The 25,392-nt window shown below is 42.9% G+C and overlaps 2 protein-coding genes across 4 annotated transcripts in view; one reads left to right on the forward strand and one right to left on the reverse strand.

The window, feature by feature from the left end:
- Positions 1 to 739: 739 nt before the first annotated feature.
- On the reverse strand, positions 740 to 17,827 carry LOC143297260 (sperm-associated antigen 6). The gene is made up of 9 exons (XM_076609506.1): positions 17,720 to 17,827; positions 16,653 to 16,915; positions 13,691 to 13,874; positions 5,174 to 5,379; positions 4,543 to 4,716; positions 3,983 to 4,135; positions 3,207 to 3,398; positions 2,045 to 2,307; positions 740 to 1,222 (listed from the first exon to the last, which is right to left on the reverse strand). Exons 1-9 carry the CDS (start codon positions 17,739 to 17,741, stop codon positions 1,156 to 1,158), a joined length of 1,524 nt encoding a protein of 507 aa, XP_076465621.1. The 5' UTR covers positions 17,742 to 17,827; the 3' UTR covers positions 740 to 1,155.
- Positions 17,828 to 18,056: 229 nt separating this feature from the next.
- LOC143297268 (transmembrane emp24 domain-containing protein 4-like) overlaps positions 18,057 to 25,392 on the forward strand; it is a 65,680-nt gene continuing 58,344 nt past the window's right edge. The window contains exons 1-2 of one of the 3 annotated variants that reach the window (XM_076609520.1): positions 18,071 to 18,186; positions 19,994 to 20,065. In XM_076609520.1, the coding sequence (XP_076465635.1) occupies positions 18,177 to 18,186; positions 19,994 to 20,065 (82 nt within the window). In that variant the 5' untranslated portion in view covers positions 18,071 to 18,176. The other 2 variants (XM_076609539.1, XM_076609529.1) reach the window with 2 other exon arrangements.

Here is a 25,392-nt window from a genome sequence, read left to right on the forward strand (position 1 = left end):
TGGATAGCGCATGCCTTCTTTGAGCCCCTTTGCTAACTGAAGCCAGTGGAAGTGTTCAATCAGCCATTTTGCTTCTTGTGTCACTATAGCGCGAAGCGGTGACTTCATATGTGTAGCCGAATGCTCAGCTGGTTTCACGGCAAGTTTTCACTTGCTCACAGCGTTATTTAAGCTGACATTCCTGTGTGTGTCTCCACTGCAAGTTTGCACCACGTTTCACTGCACTGTTTTCCTGCAGTAACTTGGTAGATAAACCATTGGCAGATTTCAATCAAGACACAACATTTAGCATGTCATGGGGGCAAGCATAACATGATTTCATCGAAGATACATGGTTACAGTTCAGAAACTACCACCAGTTAGCAGACAACATGTCAATGGACTGACGGCCGGATACTAGAAATAATATGGCGTCCAGTTGGCTTCAGCTTTCCTGGCCAATGAGCTATCCATGTATTTTTAGAACAGTGGGGGTGAGTACATAAGACAAGGGTTTTGTATTATTGTGCTGACCATTGCATGCTGGTAGCTGTAGTTCACAAGCATTCACCTACATAATTATGCACACACACACAGACACACATAGATAATCAAGTAAAGGAGGAACTGAGGCACTTCAAAACATATGTGTGCATATAGAATGGTTTTTTTAAATCAAATAAATGGAAACAACACAAAATGCATAAAGATGGGGAAATTGGGGGGAAAGGAGGAACTCAGGGAAGACAAACAAGCAATATATGTCCAAAGTGTCAAAATTTAATGCATACAATTTCAGTAAACAGATACACTCTCATGTGTTGTTGTGTGCACTCTTTCTTTTTTGGTGACATATCTTCATCATCATACTCTTCTTTTGTTAATGACAATAATATTGATTGTTGCTGCTACTCAGTAATCCTGATCCAGCATATCTGTATAAGAATTTCAAAATCTTTCTTTTAGTGCTGTTCCAAAGAATGATTTAAAGAAAATCTAGAGAAGAATCTACAAAGCTGAATCATTACTCCAAAAAGATAGATGGGGAATTAATCAAAGGCTGATAATAATGTCACACCAACACATCTGAAAGTCTGTGTCAACAGCAATATGCATTGTTGTTTCTCAGTGTTTTTAGTCTTGTGAAGACATCATGGTCAAGATAGGAAAACAGATTCAGGCTTTGGGTTGGAACTGCTCCACTCTCTCCAGCAAAGCATCGGAATAACCAGGTGAATAATATCTGCACAAAAAGAATATACAATTTTGTACATATCAATTCAAACAAACAGTTTTAAAAACACAGATAACAGCTGAACATATTTATATTTAACCAAGAAGAAAACATCAGTCAATTAAAAAGACACACACACACACACACACACACACACACACACACACACACATATATATATATATATATACCTTCAGACTTCAAACAAAATTCTAAAATTGATTTTAAGTTGTCCATTCTTGATGGTATCCTTATGTAAAAAAATACTCAGCCTTAAACATTAGCATTGGCACAATATAAAATATCCATTCTAAATCCACATGGTGCTTGTGAATTTTTAGATTATGCAGATTTTTTGTGTCTTTTTTTCTGCCCCATCATCTGTACTGTTTCAGTGGCATTATTCCTACAACACTTATTCCAAGTCCCCCATATAAAACAATACCAGGGTTCATCTGTTACAGTCCATACGGAACTATTGATGTTACGTTACCAAGAGGCCACACACGAGGAGAATATGCCATTTTCCAAACAAGAACTGGTGCCTGTGGCTTTGAAAACAGCTCCAGTGAAAAGATTTCCTCCCATTGTTCAGCAAAGATGTGGTGCACCTCAATCCTGGTGTTTGTGGTGTTGAAAAAATACAATGTTCAAAACTACCTTAGCCACAGAGACATACAGAATTTGAAAGGCTGTCACTCAAACATGATTTTGTTTTAAATATCCCGTACACTTCTCCCCTCTCTCACTCCTCCAAATTACCCCTACCTAACACAAAATTGCCAGAGCACTTATCCCTTTACTTGAAACCTTCAAATAAATCATGCTTACTTGACAATTTCCTCTGGGTAGCAATTGTTGATGGTGTTGATATACTCGGCCAGTGCAGAACCTGGGTCTGCTTTGATTTCCTGGATTTTCTTGAGGCCACTGCTGGTTACAAACAGACGTCGTGCTTTGGAGTCATGAGGCAGCACCTTGCTGAACTGTCCCACCACGTGTTTGAGGATGTTGGGAGGAGCGTCATGCAGGAGAGGCTCCAGTGCAGGCAGATACACACATTTTTGTAGGATGTTCTTCAGTGCCTTTTTGCTCTGGTTGGGACAACACATAAGTAACCTCTATAAGCAACTGCAATTAATTACACTTCCCACAGCTGCATCATGGACATTTCTGCATTGCAGGAATCGTTCCCATACAAATGATTCAAACTCTGTTGCTTATGATGATTAATGCTTCCCAATGTATGCAACAATCAAATGGCTATGTGTATTTTTCTGGTCTTATTTTGCTTATAACAGATTTAATAACCAAAACAAAATTAAATACATAGTAATTTTGTATTTTGTATTTGTATTTTGTATTTCATTTTATCACAACAGATTTCTCTGTGTGAAATTCCGGCTGCTCTCCCCAGGGAGAGCGCGTCGCTACACTTCAGCGCCACCCTTTTTTTTGTATTTTTTCCTGCGTGCAGTTTTATTTGTTTTTTCCTATCGAAGTGGATTTTTCTGCACAATTTCGCCAGGAACAACCCTTTTGTTGCCGTGGGTTCTTTTACGTGCGCTAAGTGCATGCTGCACACGGGTCCTCCGTTTATCGTCTCATCCGAATGACTGCTAATTAGTATATTGCCTCACATGATTTCTGCCAGTATAATTTTTATGTTTGAAAATTCTGATCATTTGCATCAAATATTTATTGCAATTCTGAATCAGGCACATCAGGCTGACAAAAACAAGACATGTATTTTAAAAACTTAATTGAACTTTTCTCTAACCTCACCCTTAAATCACCTTTCCACAAATCCAGCTATTTTTTGTTGTTGAAATCAACACCACTCTTTGTCACACACACACACACACACACAAATCCAGCTATTTTTTGTTGTTGAAATCAACACCACTCTTTGTCACACACACACACACACACACACACACACACACACACACACACTCAGTACATGGCACAAAAGCAACACATGATGCCATACCTTTGTTTGCAGATCTTCTGAAGCATCAGCCCTCAGGTAGCAATGTAGGAGTTTGGGCAGAACATTTGCCACAGCCACTGCCTTGGCATGCTCAGGTGTGTGTCGTCCAACCTGACCCAAGGCCCAGGCTGCTGCTGCCTGGATGTGATCCTCCCCTTCTTCTGACAGAGCGATGGCCAGCTGAACTACACCCTGTGTCCATAAACAGATAAACTAGTCGCTATTCTAATTTCACTAGTTTCATTTTACACATTTGCTGTTTATGTCTTTCCTTGTCATTTCATATTTCCACACCTGAAGAAGATATGATATTCTGACAATAACAACAAAAACACTGCAACAGTGTCAGGAGAATGTAAGGCCCATTCAAAGTTGCACACGATGCAGGTTTCAAAATGTCTTTAAACTCTGCACCAAGAAATTAAAACAGATTCATTAACAAGAAATTGTAGGGTATTTTTGTTCCATGATTTACCAGGTTCAGTCTGCTTTTGTTGAAATAAACAGAGAAATGTCAATCCTAATCCTGAATTTTGACTGTCAGCCAAAACGGTCAACATTATTTCTTGATTTTATTCCTAGTGTCAAGTTTTCTGTTGTAATGTGATTCAGTATTACTAATCACATAAAATGTAACAGTTTAAACCACACATATCACAGAGTTTAAATTCTCAAAGAAAAACAAAATAAGAAAGCCAATGCAAATTTAATTATGCAAAAAAATATGAATGCATATATTTAGACATTAACAAGACATCTGCCAACAGTCATTTCACCTTGGAGACAATGACAGCCATGGCAAGGTTCTCAGAGTGTGCTGCTACATAGCCCAACATCATGATTCCTGGCAGCCGTACATTTCCTTTACATTCTCCAACATAGTCCACCACAGCAGCTACTCCACCAGCATTCACAATCAGCTGAGCCAACTGGAACAACACAACTTTTAATCATTAATATCCATTAAACTGAACACAATCTTCACATTCTTGCCCTTCACTTCCAGACTAAAGGAAAACAATAACTGAGTCCAAAACAGATTCTATCCCCACTTCTTTCAATGCCATTAGGAAAAAACAAAACCCACAAAAACAAACAATTAATCATCCAAGTGTCATTCTAAATGCATAAAAAACACTGATAAAGGTACTGGTAGTCAAAAAAGCATCTCTTAAAGTCTGAAAAAAGTCTGTACATATAGATTAATATATGTTTATGTCTCAAAACATAGCATGGATGGAGCTAGAAATTGTGTCAATGGGAGGAGGACTGACTGGTAAAGGAAAGAAACAAAATATAGAATCTTAAACATATACAACCAGGTGAATAGACATACCTCTGGTGTGTGTTTGGCAATCTCCCTTATGAGTGTGGCAACATTCTTCTTGACATATTCATCAGGATCCTTCAGACAGGTGAGAATGGCTGGGAATATCTCTGCCTCTACCACCATTTCTGCCAGGTCCACAGAGTGTTTTGCAATCTGACTTAAAGCTGAGAATACCTGACGCTGCAAACAGATAAAGGAATGTCAATGTACATCCTGACAACAGTTCTTGTCATGTTTATATTGTTTTAAGGAGATATCGTTTATTTTCAAACATAATAATATGCTATGTATTTTTTTCTTTTTTATCTTTGGTGTGCCTCAGCTAAGATTTTATAATCAAATACACATATACATATCTGTACCTGCATGTACACACTGAAATGGTAACACTGATTTTATATTTTTAGCAATGCCATACATTTGTGTAACAAATCTATGTTGAAAATAATGAGTAAAGCTGAGAAATTTTGAAAGAGGAAGATGATATCGCATTTATTCATTCAATATCTAATATCTTCTTTACCTATCAAAATATTTAGCCAGCAAGAAAGTTAACGTTTTTCTTAGCAGTGACTCTAGGGTGCAGATATAACCTCTATCTCTTGACAATTGTTTACAAGTGTTAGCCTTTGTCCACCTTCAGTTTGGCATCAGGATTGAGGATCATCTGGGCCAAATGGGCGATGGCACCAGCATCCACCACTGTCTGAGCAAGCTCTGGGGAATGCTTGCAGATGTCACTGAGAGCAGAGGCAGCAATTCTCTTCAGAGACAGCTCTGGTTCCTGAATACACAGCACCAGCAAAGGCACTGCTCCTGCGTCCACCACTGCCTGTGCCAGTTCTGTTGTACAAAACATATGTTTTTATCATATGAACCATCTTCCTTTCTTTTAAATTACAGATGTGTATGTGGTCCCCCCCCCACCCCACCCCCCGCCCACCCCCCATCACCCCACTCCCCTAACCCCCCCCCCCACCCCCACCCCCTTTTGACTACACACAGAAGCTCATGTGGGTCGTCCATGACCCATACCTTTTGGAGACAAAAACCTGTATATTCCTCCAAAGCTTGTGTGGGTTGTGCACAACCCATACTTTGTAAAGAGACAAAAACCTGTATATTCCTCCAAAGCTTATAACAAAATATAGAAAAGGAAAACATATCGTAACAACTTATTTCACACACATGCGCTCACACACGCACACACAGACTCACACAAACACATACACTCAGAAGAAACACATGCTCACGCATTCACACACACCCACATACACACACACACATGCTCACACACACGCACAAACAACTGATCACACACACAAACGTATAACACCACATGCACATACATACAAACCCTACTTATGCACACAGAGATAGATAGATAGAGATAGAGAGAGACTGAGACAGAGAGAGACAGACAGACAGACAGACAGCGAGACAGAGGGAGAGAGAGAGAGATGACTCATAGCATCCTATACACGCACAATCAAAGATATTCAGTCACACAGGTACATGCTGTTAGAGAAAGGGATGGAAGGGGGTTATAGCTGAAGACAGGCGATAGGGACGGGGTTTGGGGGGAGGGGGGGGGGGTAGTGGGAGAGTAGTGGGGTAGTGAGGCTATTTAAAGTAAAACTTCTTTATTTTCCTTCACTAATTGCAAATTAAACCTTCTGAAATCACTATTCAAATGGTATGGTTCGTGCATGACCCACACAAGCTTTCGAGGGATGACCATGTTTTTTCCTCTTTAAGGCCAGACATGGTAGTGAAATTTTGACCAAAATCATGATTTTTTGTGATTTTCGTTTTTTCGCATAATGTGCTTCTTCAACATCTAATCTTTAGAGTACGTTTCACCTGGGTACTATATTCACTTAAATAAAGCTTCAAACAGCATCAACATGTGTGATTTCTTGTGAGTACAAGCACATCTCTTTCTTTTCCTGTTTTCTCAGTTTTGTGTTTTGTCCTCATAATACCATTTTTCAAAATGCTAATGCTCAAAAACTTTAAAAGATCGCATGTTCAAACTTGGTACTTTCTTTATGTATTCATCTTTACTATAGTGCAGTGGTTTGTATAGTACAAGTAAAAAAATGAATATACACTCATTTGAAAAAAATTATGTCAAGGAATTTATACACATTTCAACAAAAAAATAATAATAAATGTATTTATTCAAATTCCAAAATACCACTGCACTATAATAAAGAACAAATACAAATAAATCAAATAAAACAAACAGAAATAACGTATCTATAAAGGTACCAAAGTTCTAAGCTTTTAATTTTTTTGTTTTGTCGGCCATTTTGGATTCGTTTCCATGGAAACTGTCACGACAAATTGCACAAAATGACCTTTTTAGACATGTTTAGTCCAATATCTTTGCATACCATGTCACAGAAAGCCATAAACTTCAAGTTTATTTCATACGTTTTTGTACAACCGTGTCTGGCTTTAAAAAGCATATGGGTCATACACGACCCAAGTGTCCGTGTGTAGTTAAAACACCACCTTTAATTACTCATTAACTAATTAATGAATTTTTTTCATATTTTTGGCAAAAGTTGGCCTTTTAGTTGTTGGAAGCATTTCTGAAATTTCATAGAAAAATATTAAGAATTGGCTGGGATATTTGCATTTTTGTACCCTTCTAGGTTGTGTATGACCCACGATAGCCAGCGAAAGTTAATCTAATCTTCCGTCAGCTAAAATGATATTCTGATGCTGATCAAAGTTACAACACTTAACACTTTAGTTCTTTGTCACATATTCCTAAACTCTAATTGTTGATATGTGATTGTCTGCTGGAACACTGAAAACCACACTTATAATTTTCAGATGAAAATGGATCAGGCATTTAAATGATACAAAGCAGATCTTAATTGTCAACACTTAACATCAATCACTTCACGCAACAAGTATCACTTTTCTGTTTGGCTGATTGAAATGTGTGTTTGTGGTGCTTCATAATTTGGTAATTAACTCTTTCATCAGATCTGAAAGAACTGAATCTTTTATACTGCTAGAGCAGCGTTTGCCTATGCTAAGCTGATTCAACACAATCACCAATTTTCAGCTGTGAGCTCAATTGTGAGCCTTGGTTAGGAGTGACTTTTCTTAATTTTTGTAACTGATCCTTACTAATCAACATTTTATTTTATATTCATTGAAAAGGTTTTGCTGACGTGAACTGGTTCAGAGATACTTTAAAAATGTGTCCCTCAACAACTAGCAGCAAACACAATTTTGGTGAATGATGACTCGGTTAGTACTGATTCAATGTATAACCACCCAGGTGCTCTCTTTGTAGCATGCATGGTCAGCATAAATAGCATGACAAGTATTGAGCACTGGTCAGTTTCACAGGTGATGATCTCACACACACCTGCAGTTCATGGCACACATCTCAGCTGCTTAAAGTTTGCTGTGAGTAAACATTGTGTTATGTGCTGATTGCTTTGTTTAGATTTTGACACATTGCTATGTGCATTTAAGGTTGTTAACTTGGGTTATGTTGATCTAACTTTCCCTCATGTTGACATGATGTGCTCATGGGCTTTTAAAACTATAGGTCAGTCAGTGACGTAAAGTCTGACCCAGTAATCTCAGTTTGTCATCTCCACTCACTGATCTGTTGTTCGAATGTATTTGAAGTGTCTTAGTATGTTCCATGGATGATGTTCAAATCCTCATTCATTACAATGAGCTGCTAGATCAATACAAGATATGATCAGTTTAAGTGTCAGGCGTTGTTTTGGCTTGTGCTTCTTATTTGTCAGGCGGTTTTGGGTTGTGGAGGGTAATGATTAACAAAAAGTTCTAGCTCACAAACTACTGTAAGAAGGTCTACATAACCCATATTTTTCTGAAAGGAAAATCAACAGACTGAATTTCTGTTAGTTGGTAGCTTACTTTACACGCTAGTTAGTAATGAGTGAACCACAAATGTAAGAAAAACAAATTCTGCCTTATTTCTGAACATACAGAACACTGTTAATCATGACATTGTACTTGTGACACGGATTTGTTTGCCTTTTCTGGGCACTGTCTTCTTCTCTTCTTTTTCATGTGTGATGGGGTGGTAAGGTGGTGTTAGAGAAGGTGAAGGCAGGTAGAAGGTGTTTGCAGAAGAGAGCTGCAGCCAGGCAAGGTAGACTCGGGAAGGCAGTGCACTGGTTTTCTTCTTTTATTTTCTCATTCTTCCAGGCCAGGAGAGTTCTCTATTTGTCTGGCACTTGCTCACTCCTTATATTCAGTTCCGCCGAACCGCAAAGCCAGCGCCGTGAAGCGACTCACGAAACCGGCCCTCCGCGAGCCTTGAGGAGCCAAGCTTGTGTTTGTTTGACCAAATTTAGCGGCTTCTGACTTTCGGCTCGGGGAACTAACATAGACATATTATATATCACACAAAACTACAAGAGATGAGCATTTTCTTAAGCTAAACCATTTTCTACAAAAATAATGTAGTTAAAAACTGTAAACAAAAAGAGGCACTGAATGAACGAGCTTTTAACGAGTTCAAGTATCATTTCTGTACATTACAACAATTAATACGTCGCGATATGTAATATAATTGTAACAGTTAAGTAACTGAAAATCCTAAATTTCCAACTATATAAAAATCATCTATAGAATCTACTTCTATAGTAAAGATTTTTTATGTCAAAATTCAAGTGAAAACTGAACAGACAGCTCCCGTGTCGGCACCGCTTGGTGGTGCTTTTGGCACTTGTGATCGACAATGAAATACTTCATTTAAACCAACTACAACACAACTACACATGTATGATACGAATTAGATTGATGACAGAAATGCAAACATCTGCAAGACACGCTATAAAAATGTCTAGGTATTGTAAAAACATGTTTTGCTCAAATCGGCACTGACGAATTCCAATGGCTTGAGGAAGAGATAGTTTTGTGGGGCTGAAATGCTGTCAGGCATTTCGTATCATCGCATGCCTATAACTTAGGTGTACACGGAAAGCGGTAAATGAGAAAAAAGCTTAATCATTTACATTTTAATGCACAATCTAAATTCCATGGCAGCTATATCGATTTATAGAAAACGAAGGTATTTTGTATGTTTCAACTGAGTGGATTCCGAAAACTGCGCCAAAATTCATTCACATAAATACTAATTAAAAAGAGTTATAGGCTTTCTGGCCAAATGATATCATTACAGTTGAGAAGTATGATCTTTCTGAAGTCCAATAACATAAACACTATAATCTCATCTATAAGGAAGTGTTTATAATTTAACAAATTGATGAAAAATCATACAGTTCCCTGTAAAGGGAGATAACTTGTGACCGATTTACAAACTTCCTTGGTAACCTTCGGCGAGTCACAAAAGTTAATAATAATAATAATAATGGATACTTATATAGCACACTATCCAGAAATCTGCTCTAGGTGCTTTACAAAAACGCTTTTGTTAACATAAAACATTATATCTATGTTACATACACACACCAAAATGTGACTACACACACACACACACACACACACACACACACACGCACACACACACACATACACACACATACATACACACACACACTGCATACATACATTTTAACATACATGTGTATCTAACAGCTACCCTAACACATACACACACACAGGCAGGCACAAACTTACATAAACACACGCACACACAATACACATTCATATACATGCATGTAGTTATGTACACATACATATGTCTACATACATAGTCAAGCACAGCTAACGCAAAGGAAGTGGACCTGCCACAATTGAACTTATTGCAGATAAAAGTTGTCCGCTAAGCTAGCCCAACGAAGATTGTAGCCAACCCGGCTACACATGTTTTCCAGTACCTATTGTACATAAACGATTGAAAACTCTGTGTGACTAACCTCTATGTGCCCATAGCCTCTCTCTCTCTCACACACACACACACACACACACACACACATGCACACACACACACACACACACACAAACATACACACATGCACACACACATACACGCACGCACACACGCGCGCACACACACACACACACACACACACACACACACACACACAAACTTTGATACAAAAGTAAAACCAGTTCTGCTATATGAAATATGCTATCAGAAATATGATGCTATTGGAAGAGTACATATCAAAATTTGCAACTTTTGGGAGTTGGGAGAGATGTTAAAAACAATATTGCTCCAGGAGGTGTGGCAGATTTCAAATCTACTCTGAAATGCATGTTCATGTTGTGAAATACTGATGCAGACTTCTTTCTATACCCAATAGCAGATATCCTAAACAATGCTACAAAATGTTGCGAATACCTGATCAGTCTCGCAGACGTGAGTAATAACACTGCTGTGCGCCTATGGCTTTGGGTATGTTTGGGAAATGCAAGACCCTGGGAATGTTTCCTGTTTTCTATCTCTGGTAAAACAGCGATTGATGGACTCATTTGATCAAGAATTGCATGACTCACTCTCATCTTACCCTGATTATTGTGTGTTATCATCCATCCCCTTCAAGTGTGCTGAGAGGATTATCCTACATAGGTTGAGGTCCAAGACAGCAAAGTACCAGGATCCACTTCAGTTTGCATACACCCACAATACACTGATGATGTGGTCCTGACCATCCTTTATAAGGTCTACAAGAACCTAGACAAGCCTTCCTCTTATGTCAGGATCATCTTAATTGATTTTAGCAGCACTTTTAACACCATCCAACCCAACCTCTTTGTCAACATGTTGTCGAGCATGAACGTCAACCCTGTCCTAATCATCGGGTTTTTCAGCTTCTTCACCCAGTGAATGCAGAGAATTTGGACAAGCCATGTCGAAAGCTCTAATTACCAAAACTGGAGCTCCACAAGGCTGCATGCTCTCACCAGCTCTCTTCACACTCTACACTGCCAACTGCCACAACAAAAACGACTCCACTCTGCTGGTCAGTTTTGCAGACAACACCGCTGTCTGGGCTGGTCTTGAGGAATGATGAGGCAGCTTACAGGCACACAGTGGAGCAGCTGGTTGATTGGTGAGACTGCAATTACCTGGAACTGAATGCGCAGAAAAAAAAGGACTGGTTGCTGACTTCAGGAGGTCCAAGCCCAACTCAACCCCATTTTTATCAGGGCCAAGCCTGAGGAGATGGTCAACCATGACAAGTACCTGGGCACCTTGATCAATGACCGGCTTGACTGGGCCCCCAACGTCGATGCTGTCTGCAAGAAAACTAATCAGACACTCTTCTTCCTGAAGAAGATGAGACAGTTTAAGGTCAGCCCCTAGACCCTTCACCTCGTCTACCTGTCCACTATCCAGAACGTGCTGACTTTCAATCACCTGTGCTACCAAAATCACCTGTGCTACCAAAGCAGGAGCAAGAAGGCCAACACAGGCTGGAGAAGGTCATCGGCAGGGCGGCCTCTATCGACAGTGATGCTCTGACACCCCTGGACATGCTGTTCCAGGGTGCTGCTCTCAGCAAACTGCAGAGGATCTGTGTGGATGCCAGCCACCAACTCCACCAGGTGCTGACTGCTTTTGAGTTCAAGAGGGATTCATCTGAGCAACTGCTGTTTATCACGGCCAAGGCCAATGGCATGAGGAACTCCTTCCTCTCAACAGCCACATGACTTCACAATGAGTCTCTTCAGTGACACCACCAGATTCATCTGGCTGCTTTCTGTTCATCATTGACACAGTGTGTGTGTATGTGTGTGTGTGTGTGTGTGTGTGTGTGTGTGTGTGTGTGTGTGTGCTCCACATCGAGTCCCTACAGTGACAATTCTGGACTCAACTGCCTACTCTCTGTTTATCACTGACGCAAGTGTGTGTGTATGTGTATGCATATGCATGTATGTTTCACAATGAGTCCTTTCAGTGCCATTTCCAGACTTATCTGGCTGCTGTCTGTTCATCACTGACAGAGTGTATGTGTGTGCGTGTGTGTGTGTATGCATGTGCACACACATATACATGTGTGCATGTGTGAGCATGTGTATCTGTGTGGGTGGGTGGGCACGCATGCGTTACAATTATGGTTAATAATTTTTAATATATGTATCTCAATGTGTTAACAGTTTTACTTATTTAGATGAAACTCCTTTTTTGGGAGAAATATACTTTCATTATTTTTTAAGGAGGTAGCTAGAAGTGGCATTACTGGTGTATTTGGACTTTCAAAATGATATGAGGAGTACAGGTATGAGTTGTGAGAGATGGTAAGGAATGGGACCTGTGCATGGGGTGCTTAAAGTGGAGGGGTATTGGGGGGTGGAGTGGGAAGATGGCAAATGGGGCTGAAGGAGGAGAAGTTGGAGAGTTTGTGAAAGAGAAGTAACTAATATGTGGTTTTAAGTATTATATTTCTTTCTTTTTGAGTGTGCTATAACTTTTACAATTTTATGAATGCAAAACATTATTTTAATGACCAACTGTCTTACATCACCCTATTGCCCACAAGCCAAGTTTCCTTTAAGTTTTAAGAGGACATAAAACTGATTTGACTGACTGACTGATTGATTGACTGACTGAAATAGATTTGACTATGTTGGTCAGGCGGATGCATGTGAACATTGTCATGCTTTGTGTTTACTTAAGTGCAATCGGTTATCCTTGAATAGTAATCATACACCACACAACAAATCTATGATCCTTTTTGTAAACAATGTGATGGACAATGTATTGAAGATTTGTGTCATCTCATGTTTACTACTATTGATTTCCATCAGATATTAAAGTACAGTTACTGTGTACCAACATGTTAGCTAAACTGACAATCAAAGAAGCAGTATATATAAATGCATACTTGAAACTTTGAAAGTGAAACTAATTACAACTACTGTTTAAAACAAACCTTAAGTGTTGTCACACAAGTTTTGAAGTATACATGATTTTTTTTTTTTTTTTTTTTTTGCAGCAAAAACTGTTTTCACTCACCTACATTTTGCTAACTTCAAGAATTTCTCCTGTTCATATGGGCCAGATGGCTTGCAAAACTGAATAAACCATCACTGTTATTGTTTCACACAAACTCACATAACAGTATGTTTACACACACACATATTTTAGTATGCACAAAAATCAGCCACTTACTGTGAGTACTCTCTTTCTTTTATCTTTTGTAATTTTGTATCCAATATTTGCCCAGCTCACCTGCATTATGGCGTGCAATGTACCCGAGAGCCCAGGCAGCTGACTCTTTGACCCCAGGATCAAACTCTTCCAGACAAATGACAAGAGCATCCAGGGCACCGCAGTCCACCACTGACTGGGCCAGCTGAGGGGAATGTTTGGCCACAGCCCTCAGGACAAATGCGGCTGCTTTCTTATAGAATCGCTGCACACATGCCCATGTTAAGTCTTATACTTATTGCTTTTTACCCAGTGACAGATAAGTTATGAAAAAATATGAAACTGACTATTTGATTATTGGACAATTTTAACGTATCATGTGCTGATCCATCTGTGCTTTTCTGAAAATGCAATACATGTGTCTGTTTAGGTCTGAGCGCATTTGTTTATTTGTGTATGCATGTGGCATCCATATGAAATTCAGGAAGACTAATCAGATATCATGCAATCCCTGACAGCATCTTTGAATGTCAAAGGAATGAGCACAGATAGTTTGCGTATGTGCTGACAAAACAGAATGTATTACAATAAGGCATAAAACCCCAAACATGTCAACTCTTCAAAGCACCCTGCCCCACCACTACCCACACCGCCATCCACACACACACATTCTCATCCATATAAAAATAACCTGGTCCTCCCTAAAATGGATAAAAAGACAGGCAATAAATCATTGAAAAGAATGTAAATGACAAAAACAAATGCAAATGTAAAACAAAATAGTAAAAGAAAAATTCCAACTAGAAAGGACCAACAGGAAGCAAAACAACAATGACCACATATTTTCTCATGATGTGCACATGGTGGTGTGTGTCCATCGAGATCGATGATGACCATCGTTGTCATCCAGCTGGGGGATGGGGGGAGGGTGGTGGTGGGGGGGGGGGTATGCTCATGAATCTATCTGCGCACAAAATGTGCACTGACAGTTGGGGCAGACAAAGACAGGCATATCACTGTCAGGGAGCTTGTTTGCCCGTGACTTTCTGGCCTGCCTCTTCTGAACAGCTGCAGCAGTCCTGTTGGCCTCGCACAACTTGGCACCTTTGTGCACAGCAGTGTGCCATTTGTCACGGTCCACTGCAGATTCCTCCCAGGAGTCAGGGTTGACATCAAACGCTTTCAGAGAGACTTTCAGAGTATCTCTGAAGCGCTTCTTCTGACCTCTGTGTGATCTCTTCCCTTGTTGCAGCTCGCCATAGAAGAGCCTTTTGGGCAGCCGATGGTCTGGCATGCGCGCCACGTGTCCAGCCCAGCAAAGCTGGGACTGCATCAGGATGGTGAGGATGCTGGGGAGGGTGGCTTTTGCAAGCACCTCTGTGTCTGGGGTCCTGTCTTGCCACTTGATGTTCAGTAGCTTCCTGAGGCATGTTGTGTGGAAGTGGTTCAGCTTCTTGGCGTGTCGTTGGTACACTGTCCAAGTTTCGCAGGCATACAGTAGTGTGGGGAGAACTACTGCTCTGTAGACCTTTAGCTTGGTCTCAAGACTACTGTCTCTTCTGTTCCAGACATTTGCATAGCCTACCAAAGGTTGCGCTTGCTCTTGCAATCCTGACGTTCACTTCATCGTCGATGGTCGCATTTCGTGACAGTGTGCTGCCAAGGTATGTGAACCGCTCCACCGCACTGAGTCTCTGACCGTTGACTGTGATGTTGGGCTCAACGTGAGGTTTCCCTGGGGCTGGCTGATAGAGAACTTCAGTTTTCCTCGTGCTGATGGTAAGGCCAAAGTTCCTGCTGGCAGTGGCAAACTTGTCGACGCTGAGTTGCATGTCAGCTTCAGATCCAGCATTGAGGGCACAATCATCAGCATACAAGAAGTCTCTGATGATGTCTGTCATGACCTTCGTTTTTTGCTTGAAGCCTTCTGAGGTTAAACAGCTTGCCATCTGTTCGGTACTTTAGGCCGATTCCAACATCGCCATCTCTGAAGGCATCAGTAAGCATTGCAGAGAACATGAGGCTGAACAGCCTTGCTTGACACCATTTGTGACAGGAAAAGGAGCAGATGTTTCGCCACTGTCCTGGACTCGAGCCTGCATGCCTTCATGGAATTGGCTGACCAAGGAAATAAATTTCCGAGGGCATCCGTACTTGGCCATGATTTTCCACAGTCCCTCTCTACTCATGGTGTTGAAGGCCTTAGTGAGGTCGACACAGGTGGAGAACAGATCAGCATTTTGCTCCTGACATTTCTCTTGCATCTGCTTTGCAGCAAACACCATGTCGGTGGTTCCGCGCTCTTTCCGGAATCCATGTTGGCTCTCAGGCAAATGACCTTGGTCAAGGTGTGCTGTGAGGCGGTTTAGTAGGATCCTGGCAAGTATCTTGCCTGCGATGGAGAGCAAGGAAATGCCCCGATGGTTATCACAGGCTTGCCGGTTCCCCTTTCGCTTGTACAAGTGAATGATAGATGCATCTTTGAAATCCTGGGGGATCGTCTCTTCTTTCCACATAAGTGAGTACAGCTGATGGAGCTTCTCAGTCAGCACAGTGTCTCCATCCTTGTAGACCTCTGCTGGTATGGAGTCTGAGCCAGGTGCTTTGCCACTGGATAGCAGATGGATTGCTTTCTGGGTCTCAAGAAGTGTTGGCGGATCGTCCAGTGCTTCATTGATGGGGACTTGTGGGAGACGTTCTATGGCTTCATCATTTATGGAGGAAGGGCGATTTAAGACACTGCTGAAGTGCTCAGCCCAGCGTTCGAGAATTTTCTCCTTCTCAGTGATCAAGGTATTCCCATCTGCACTGAGGAAGGGGGATGATCCTGAGGATGTGGGGCCATAGACTTCTTTTAAGGCATCATAGAACCTCTTCATATTGTGTCATATCAGGTCAGGTCAGGTCATTTGATCTGCTACTGGTAACCTGTAATCGAGTACAACCTGTTCAGGATGTGCACATAGTAAGTAGGGGAAGACAAATATGATTCAGGAAGACAAAATCAGCAGTAAAAACACCATGTCCAGTCTTATACACTCACATTTTGTTCAGCCAGTGAATAGACAAGCTGTGGGAGAATATCTCCTCGCACAACTGCCTCTGCAAGATCATCATTATAGTTGGCCAGTCGTCCTAGTGCCAAAGCTGCTGTCTGCTGGATGGTGGGCACAATGTCCAGAAGAAGAGGACGAAGCAGAGACATGACCCCAGCATTTTGCAGGGTCTCAATGTTTTGTGGCCGTGAAGCTAACTCTGCAACAGTCTGCACAAACTGTGTGCGAGACTTCTGGTACTGCTCAAACACTGAAACACCAACAGTAGCACAAACATTTTATCATTGTACTATTATTTATTTTATTTATTTATTTTTTTTGGTGTTATTATCATTTTTGTATTATTATTTTATATTATTTTATTATTATTACTTTTTTTTCTCAAGGCCTGACTAAGCATGTTGGGTTACGCTGCTGGTCAGGCATCTGCTTGGCAGATGTGGTGTGGTGTATATGGATTTGACCGAACGCAGTGACACCTCCTTGAGCTACTGATACTGATACTGGTATGGGTTTGGCCTTTGTACAGATTCTTTGTCAAATTCATTTATATTCATTTTCTTGTCAAACAAATGGAGTGCGTGTGTGTGTGTGCATGCATGTGTGCATGTGTGTGTGTGTGTGTGTGTGTGTTATAATAATGATAGAGTAATTATGATTTTGTATTCATTTTCAGTTGGAATGTAGCATATTTGTTGTTGTTGTTGGGGTTTTTTGTTGTTGTTTTTTTTAATGTTTTATTCTATTCATATTTTCTTTTTTTCTTTTTTCTTTTTTTCTTTCTTTCTTTTTTTTTTTCACAGTAATGCAGCTCAAAAGTTTCAGCAAGAAGACGCGACTATTGTGCCTCTTTCCTAGCAACACAAATGAATCGCCTGATGGCCAAACTTCCATTCCTGGGCCACATCAACTGGATCTGTAGCATGACTATGTCAAGACATAAAGATAAATTTTCGTGGTCGACATTTTGAGAAATAAAAACAATAACAAAATAGAACCAAATCACTGTTCATGACTATTATAAAAAAATTCAGCTTTAAAGTTAAATGATTACCTTGAAGGACTTGTCGGCTCATTTTGCTGTGAACATTTACCGCACACGCAGCGTCTTGAAAACAAACTTGTCAATTGTTGCCAAGGCCAACCGACTCCAGGTAACTAGTTCGGGGAATATGCCAAGTCCAAAATAATTGGTACAAATAGGAATGTCGTCTGTAATATTATATTGCATTTTGAATAATTATTGTGTTTATTTAATTCGTATGCATATATGATAAGTTGTCAATTATTAGAAAGTATTTTTTTCATACACAGAATATACGGAAAGAACATGTTTTGGTCAATCAGTGAATTAGCAACCAAATGCTGCCACGTACTTCCGGTGCGCGAGAAATATGGCCAGCGTCTCATTGCTTGTTTTCTTTTCTACCTGTTTGAAAGCGTCTGCTTTATATTTTCACATTGGAGAAACAGAAAAGAAATGTTTCATCGAGGAGATACCAGATGAAACAATGGTAGTCGGTAAGGGTATGAGTGAAAGATAAAATAGATAATGTTCGACAGTGACCAAACAGTGCAGTGACTTAAAGGTGGAATTCCATTGCTGCTGACAAAACAGAATGTATTATACAATAAGGCATAAAACCCCAAACGTGTCACCTCAGTAAAGCACCCTGCCCCCCACTACCCACGTTGCTAACAGCGTGTAATTGCGAACGGTTCGTGTACCGCTCCACTTCGAAGCATTCTCACCATACACATTTCGCAGTTTAACGTCTGCTTCGACCCCCAGATACCTTTAATAAATATTCATATCCAAGAACTCGTCAAACATCAGCAGTTCCCGGTTATTTGTGCGCTCTTTCTTCTTTTTGCGCACCACTGCCATGTTTCCAAACGTGCTCACACAATCTTAAAATCAACTTTATCAAGGGAACCCTGTAGTAGGACTTAAGCTTTGGCGCAGTTTAAAGTAGTTGATTGGATATGTTGAATGTATATTGCACTACCAGTGCTTGGAAAAATTTAAGAGAGCATGTTGGTGACAGATCAGAAGGTCAGTTTTGACAAGAATCTCCAAAATAGTTCTTTGCAATTGGACCATAGGGTATTTTGATATGAGTCTTTTTGTGAACAATGTTGCACAATTACTGAGTTTTCTCAAGATACCTTGTTTGTATGGGCTGTATATGTTTAAATGTGTTTTTAATTACACATACTTAACCGTGACCCATTAGTGCAGACTCCGACAGGGGTCTGACATTCCTGTCCTGTGCAAACTACTATCCGCCTATGCAGAGAAAACGAAAGTAACTACGGCCGATAACCTCCCAGAAGTAGGTAACCTCCCCTTTGTCCCGCTGGCTAGCGCCCTCTTTTTCCGGCAGCCATCTCTACTCCTGTTCCTGTGCACTTCATACGGCTAAGTTTTTTTTCGTATTTTCTATCTATCGATTCTTTGGCGTTTCTGCTTTTTGTCCAATTATGTCTTCAGCTAGGTCGCAAAATTATGTGGCTCGATTGGGAGATCGGGCTAAAATTAAGGCACGATCGCAATCGATTCGCGATCACTCTGGGCCCTCTACCTCTGCCTCTCTCAACAACGCCAACCCCACGCTTCCTCCACTTCCTCCTCTACCTCCGGTCGACTCCAGACCCCCACTACCTCCTACGCCTCCTCCGGTGACACACAGGTCAGTAGTGATTAATTGCCAGTCGGCAGTGCCCAAGTCGACCTCCTCTGTCCCTTTCCCTAGGTACCGGCACCCGCTAACAAAGGCTGCGGGAAAGCCGGCAGCAGGCCGAAATTTGTCACTTTTCACTTGATGATTTTTGTGTGAAATTGTGTATAAATCTTGCTTAAAACATAATGGAAATAATGCGAGTGTGTATTCGTTCCGAGAACTGCCTACCGTAATCAGCGAAATTGATCCCATGTCGTGCTTCCACCATGGCGGACATTCGTGTTGTCCGAGGGTCGGTTGTTTTGATTTGTTTGTAGGTTGTGGAATTTTCCATCCCCAATATTCAAATAAGGTCAAACCGCAAGGTCGAAGCCTAAACAAGTTCCACCATCAGTTATTTTATTAATTTACTTCATAACAAAGAGCCAGCACACCGATCCGGTTAAAAGGACACATTTGAAGGATTTTTCGCAATGTAAATCTATAAACACCATTGGCGATACATAAGCGATAGAAAGCTTATTTTTCGCTGATTCGATTGGTACCAAAGGTCAAGGTATTCATACGCACTCAAATATAGCGCAGCCAATGAAAAGCACGCTTGCAACCTTGACACACATTCACACATTGACTTGACTGGGCAGCGGCGGCTACTATGAAATCAACAAGCGATGACATTTCAAGCGTTTTCGTCATCCAGATAAAAAATCACCAAGGTAAGTATTACAAATTTTACAAATCGATTCATGTTAAATTGATCCACGTAGTTTTTAGGGCTTATTAATCCATAGGATCGTTCCGATTTCATGATAAATGGAGTAAGCTCTGACCGCTTGACGAAGTGATTGACACGCGCAAGTGTCGATACTTTTCCACCAGTTGGGTTTCGCGTCAGTGCTATTTTATTCTAGACTGAAATATTGTATGAAAACTCGTGTAATGAAAAGTAAATGCATTATTTTGCATTTTATTACATTTTTATGATCCTTTTAGGATTCTAAAAGAAAGGATCGCCGATTTAAATCAAGACAATTGTTCATGACATAAACCGGAAACAACCACCTCATAGGCCTCTCATGACCTAGAAATTAACTAGGTTAACATAATTATTGAGATTGGTTTATTATTACTTATTGTTAACTTAGTTCAGAAATAAATACCAACGTTAATGGAATATACTGATTTATCTCACAATTTGAGCAGGGAGAGGTAGGATCAGAGGCCATTGTACATAATTGTTTCACATCATCAAGCTTTTTGTTTACATTTGTCAGTACACACTTTCTCCTTCCTCTCTCATAGTTTTAGCGCGCGCGCGCACACACACACACACGCACGCACGTGCACACACACACACACACACACAGACACACACACACAGACACACACACACACACACATACACACACACACACACACACACACACACACACACACATGAAGTGTGCATGCACTCATGCAGCAACACATCCGCTCTGTGTGTGTGTGTGTGTGTGTGTGTTTGTGCTAACACTAGGGACAGAATGATGAATATTGTGCAAAGCATTTCATACCCAGTGTCTTTGCTGTACATGCAGGTTTCACACCATTGATGATTTAATGCAGTACCTTTTGATAACAAACAATAACACATGTAACAAATGTTACATAAGAAATAAGTAATAGAAACTAGCTTTCATTAATAGGAGGGAAAAAATCCCAGTTTTAGTGACAATTGCAAATATTAATGTGACTGCCCATAGAGAAGAGCCTTGACAGGTTTTACTCCTCTTTTTTTTTCTTATATGGTCTGCAGCAATATTATATAAACCTGTTCTTATATGCAAATACCAAAGCTACATTAGGAAAAAAACACAAAAAGTACAAACAATGCAAAGCTTATAATTATGCACACACACACACACACACACACACACACATATGCACAGCATGAATCAATGAATTGATGCACTTGCAGATGCATTCAGTATAGTTTGTTTTTTTTATAAAATGTATCATAAATCTTTTTTTCTATTTTAAAATTTTGACTGCCGGTACCTACTTTCCCCATGCCCACAGTCTCAACAATGGATTATAACACAAGTCCTTTGCGGAAACAACACCATACGTTTGCTCTGAATCTGCACACTAGACTGGGACCTATGTGCAGTGCGTCCGTGGTGGCAGCCGTGACATCGGATCATGAGCCCGCCACGCGGCATGCCTTGACCGTCTCAGATCCATTGGCGACCGAGGTGCGTAGGGATGCCCTCCCCATGTGTAGGGAGGAAGGTGGACCACTAGGGGACACGCTCGCCCATACACGTGCACCCCTCCCTTTGTCATGAATTCCCGTTCCAAGGGAGGTAACTCCTGCTTCGGCACCCTTACCGGTGACCGCCGCAGTTACTTTCCTTGCACCGGCACTGCCCCTTGCCTACAGTGCAGGTGCGTGCACAGTTCCTACAAGCAATGCAGTGATGACCCCATCTGCCATACCGCCGGTTGCTGCTGTTTCCCAGCCACTAATGGTTTCTCAGCAAGCAAACAACCAGCAACTCATTGTTAACTTGCTGCAGCAATTATGCACCACTCTGCTTCCTGGTGCCACACCTTCTGCTACTACTGCTCCTTTTTCTACTGCAGCAAATCTGCTTCCACCCACCTCTACCACCTCCCAGCAGCTCCTCTCCCCTACAACAGGACACACTCATAGCACCCAGTGCAACCACACCTATCATCCTATGCCATAGAAGAGACATTTTCTGATGGGGACACAGATACAGAGGAACCACCTTCAGAAGATAATCAGCTGGTTTCCTTGCAAGAAGCACAAGCCCTCCTAGCTTCCTACACTCCAGATAGGGTGGAGACAATTCACGTACCGGGCACGCCTCAAACCCACGGTGCTATGGAGATTATAGGCATCCACAGATCCTCCCATGGCCCTCACTATGCCCTTACACAGTCGCCCATGGTACTTGACGCCCTGCAAAACACACTGGCACGCATCAGGGGCCAAACCATCAGCGATGTCCCCTCTGACTGTCCCAAATTTTCCAGCCGCTATGGGTCGAGGGAAATTCTTGAAAACCCTGCCCAGACCCACTGCAGAGCCCCCACTTTTGGCTCCGGGTCCTATGCCTCAAGGACCCCTGCCTCTTTCTCAGGAAGACCTACTACTCCTCCCGCACAACTCGCATGGCAATCACATAGTAGCATTGCCTGACAGATTCCTTATGGATCTGGAGGAAGCTGTCAGAATATCTCTAGAATCGACTGCCGCCATAGACAACTTCCTTGCGGGCCTTGCCACAGCCCTGATGGATACCCCCACTGATCAACCAGCCAGCCTTGACATCACCATCTTCTCCCCTTTTGTCCAGCAGATCAGCCAGCTTCTCATGCGGTCTGCGAATATACAGTCACAGGCCTATATGAATGTTATTTTGACCAGGAGGGATGTTGTGCTCAACCGCTCCCCATACGTGCGCTCTCCGCCAGAGCACGCTTCCCTCAGAGCTCTTCCCCCCACCGACGGTTCCCTATTTGGTCAGGGCTTCCCCACTGTGGCCATAAAACGCCGCACAGAGTTGGGTAGGGACCTTGCCCTTGGCGTAGGCCCTCTCCACGCTTCGGCACACTTGGCACACTCCACGGCAACAACCCTACACCTTCAGGTGCAACAATGTAACCACCTTCAGACCGCGCCTGCGTCAGTCTTCCCTCACAAACACCAGAGTGCAACCCAGGGGCCAACCCAGGGTGTACAGGCGCCAGCCGTACACATTTTGCCCTCCACACAGGCCAGCAGCCACCTCCAGACCGGCCCACCCCCAATGACTCACCCCCACCCTTCACCCGCCACTCGTGCAACAGCAGCCAGCAGGCAGCCTATCCAGGCACATGCCAGCGTGGCTGTCTGTCCCAGCATGCGAGTGGGTCCTCTGGGTGATAGGGTTGGGGTTCCGCCTGCCTTGGCTGTCCTCCAAGGCACCTCTCACTCACTCTCCTGCTCCCTCCCACCCACCACCCCCACAGGGCAACACAGCCCGCTCAGCCCTGCGGGATGAAATCCTCGCTCTTCTCCAAAAAGAGGCCATAGAGGAAGCTCCTCCTCTGCCACCAGGCTTCTTCGGCCACATCTTTGTCGTCCCCAAAGCCTCCGGCGGCTGGCGGCTGGTCCTAGACCTTTCTCCTGTAAACAAGTACCTCCAGTACAAACCATTCCGCATGGAATCACCTGCGTCAATCAGGGAATCCATCAAGCAAGGCGACTGGGCAGTCTCCATAGACCTCACGGATGCATACTTTCTTTCCGTATCCTCATTCACCCCAGGGACCGCAAGTGGCTCCGCTTCTCATGGGACAGCAAGTCCTTCCAGTTCAGAACCCTTCCGTTTGGCCTTGCGCCAGCCCTGTGGGTCTTCACCAGGGTGGTCAGGGAACTATGCCTAGCCCTCAGGAGCAAGGGCATACGCCTGAGGGTCTACCTAGACGACTGGTTGATCCTTGCAGAGAGCAGGGCCCTCTGCCAGCATCACCTGAACCTTGTTAGGAACCAGTGCCAATCGCTGGGCTTTCTAATGAACACAGAAAAATGAGAACTGGAACCCTCTCGACAGTTCGAATTCCTGGGTATGGCGATCAATTCTGTATCAATGACCATATGTCCAGCCATGTCTCGCCTCCACAGGCTACACAGCCTCCTCTCTCAACTATCACCGGCAACCTCGGCGTCTGCCAGGGAAATTGCCTCTCTGCTAGGCTTCATGGAGTCCCTCGTTGCACGAGTTCCGCTAGGGAGACTACACAAACGTCCATTTCAGTGACACTTCCAGGACAGGTGGTCCCAGACTTCACAGACATGGGACACCCATATACCTCTGGGCACATGGTTCTCACAGTCGACCCAGCGCTGGATGGACATGCAGTGGTTCAAGGCCAGGGTTCCGATCTCGAACCCAACACCGGATGCAGAACTGTACACGGATGCCTCCAACATGGGCTGGGGTGCCCACATGGAAAACCACACAGCCTCGGGGACTTGGACCCCGCAACAGCAGTCATGGCACATCAACAGACTGGAGCTGGAGGTGGTCTTCCTCGCCCTCCAGCACTTCCTCCCCCACGTTTTGCACAGGTCGATCATGCTATGCACGGGCAACACAGCGGTAGCATGTTATCTGAACAAACAGGGGGGAGCTCACTCACACCAGCTGTCCCCGTGTGCGGAGACAGTCCTCCTCTGGTGTCAAGAGCACAGCATCCACCTGACAGCACAACATGTCCCAGGCAAGCTGAACATTCTCGCAGATTACCTCAGCAGACCCCACATCGTGCTCCAAACAGAGTGGACCCTGTCACACTCAACACTTCAATTATCTGGGACCATTGGCACAAACCACATGTGGATCTCTTCTCCACAAGATTCAACTTCCGCGTTCCAACATACGTCTCCCCAGTCCCAGACCTGGGCCTGGGCCATAGACGCCCTATCGATCAGCTGGTCCAACCTTTTGGGGTACGCCTTTCCCCCACTTCCCATCATGGGAAATGTCCTCAGAAAGGCAAGGCTGAAGAGTGCCACCTTAATTCTCATCGCACCACACTGGCCAGCACAGCCGTGGTTCCCCGACCTTCTCCACCTCACTCACGTTCCCCCACTCCACCTTCACATCGGCAGACACTCCCTAGTCCAGCCCCATTCGGGCATTCCCCACGGAAACCCAGAGGTTCTCAACCTACACGCCTGGCTACTGTACGGGAATCTCTGTCAGCACTAGGCGCCCCCGATGACACAGCTGACCTTGTGTGCAGGTCACATCGCAAAGGCACTCAAGGTGTTTACTTTTCACACTGGAACCGCTGGCTCTCCTGGTGCTCAGCCCACTCAGCCAGTCCCACACACCCATCCAATATGGATCTCGCCAACTTTCTTGCCTTCCTCTCCTCCTCCAAAGGCCTCTCTGCCTCCGCAGTACGCGTCCATCGCGCTGCAATCAGCTTCACTCTTCGGCAACTGGGCGGGCCCTCTTTCTCAGATGACCCCCTGCTCAGGGCA

The sequence above is a fragment of the Babylonia areolata genome, chromosome 2, assembly GCF_041734735.1.
Source record: "Babylonia areolata isolate BAREFJ2019XMU chromosome 2, ASM4173473v1, whole genome shotgun sequence".
Taxonomy (NCBI): domain Eukaryota; kingdom Metazoa; phylum Mollusca; class Gastropoda; order Neogastropoda; family Buccinidae; genus Babylonia; species Babylonia areolata.

Coding starts and splice junctions, on each gene's coding strand:
- LOC143297260 (XM_076609506.1), bottom strand. CDS start 17,741: ATGAGCCGACAAGTCCTTCAAG. Junction 16,916..17,719: donor GAGCCGACAAGTCCTTCAAG/GTAATCATTTAA, acceptor TTGGTGTTTCAG/TGTTTGAGCAGTACCAGAAG. Junction 13,875..16,652: donor ATTCACTGGCTGAACAAAAT/GTGAGTGTATAA, acceptor GCATGTGTGCAG/CGATTCTATAAGAAAGCAGC.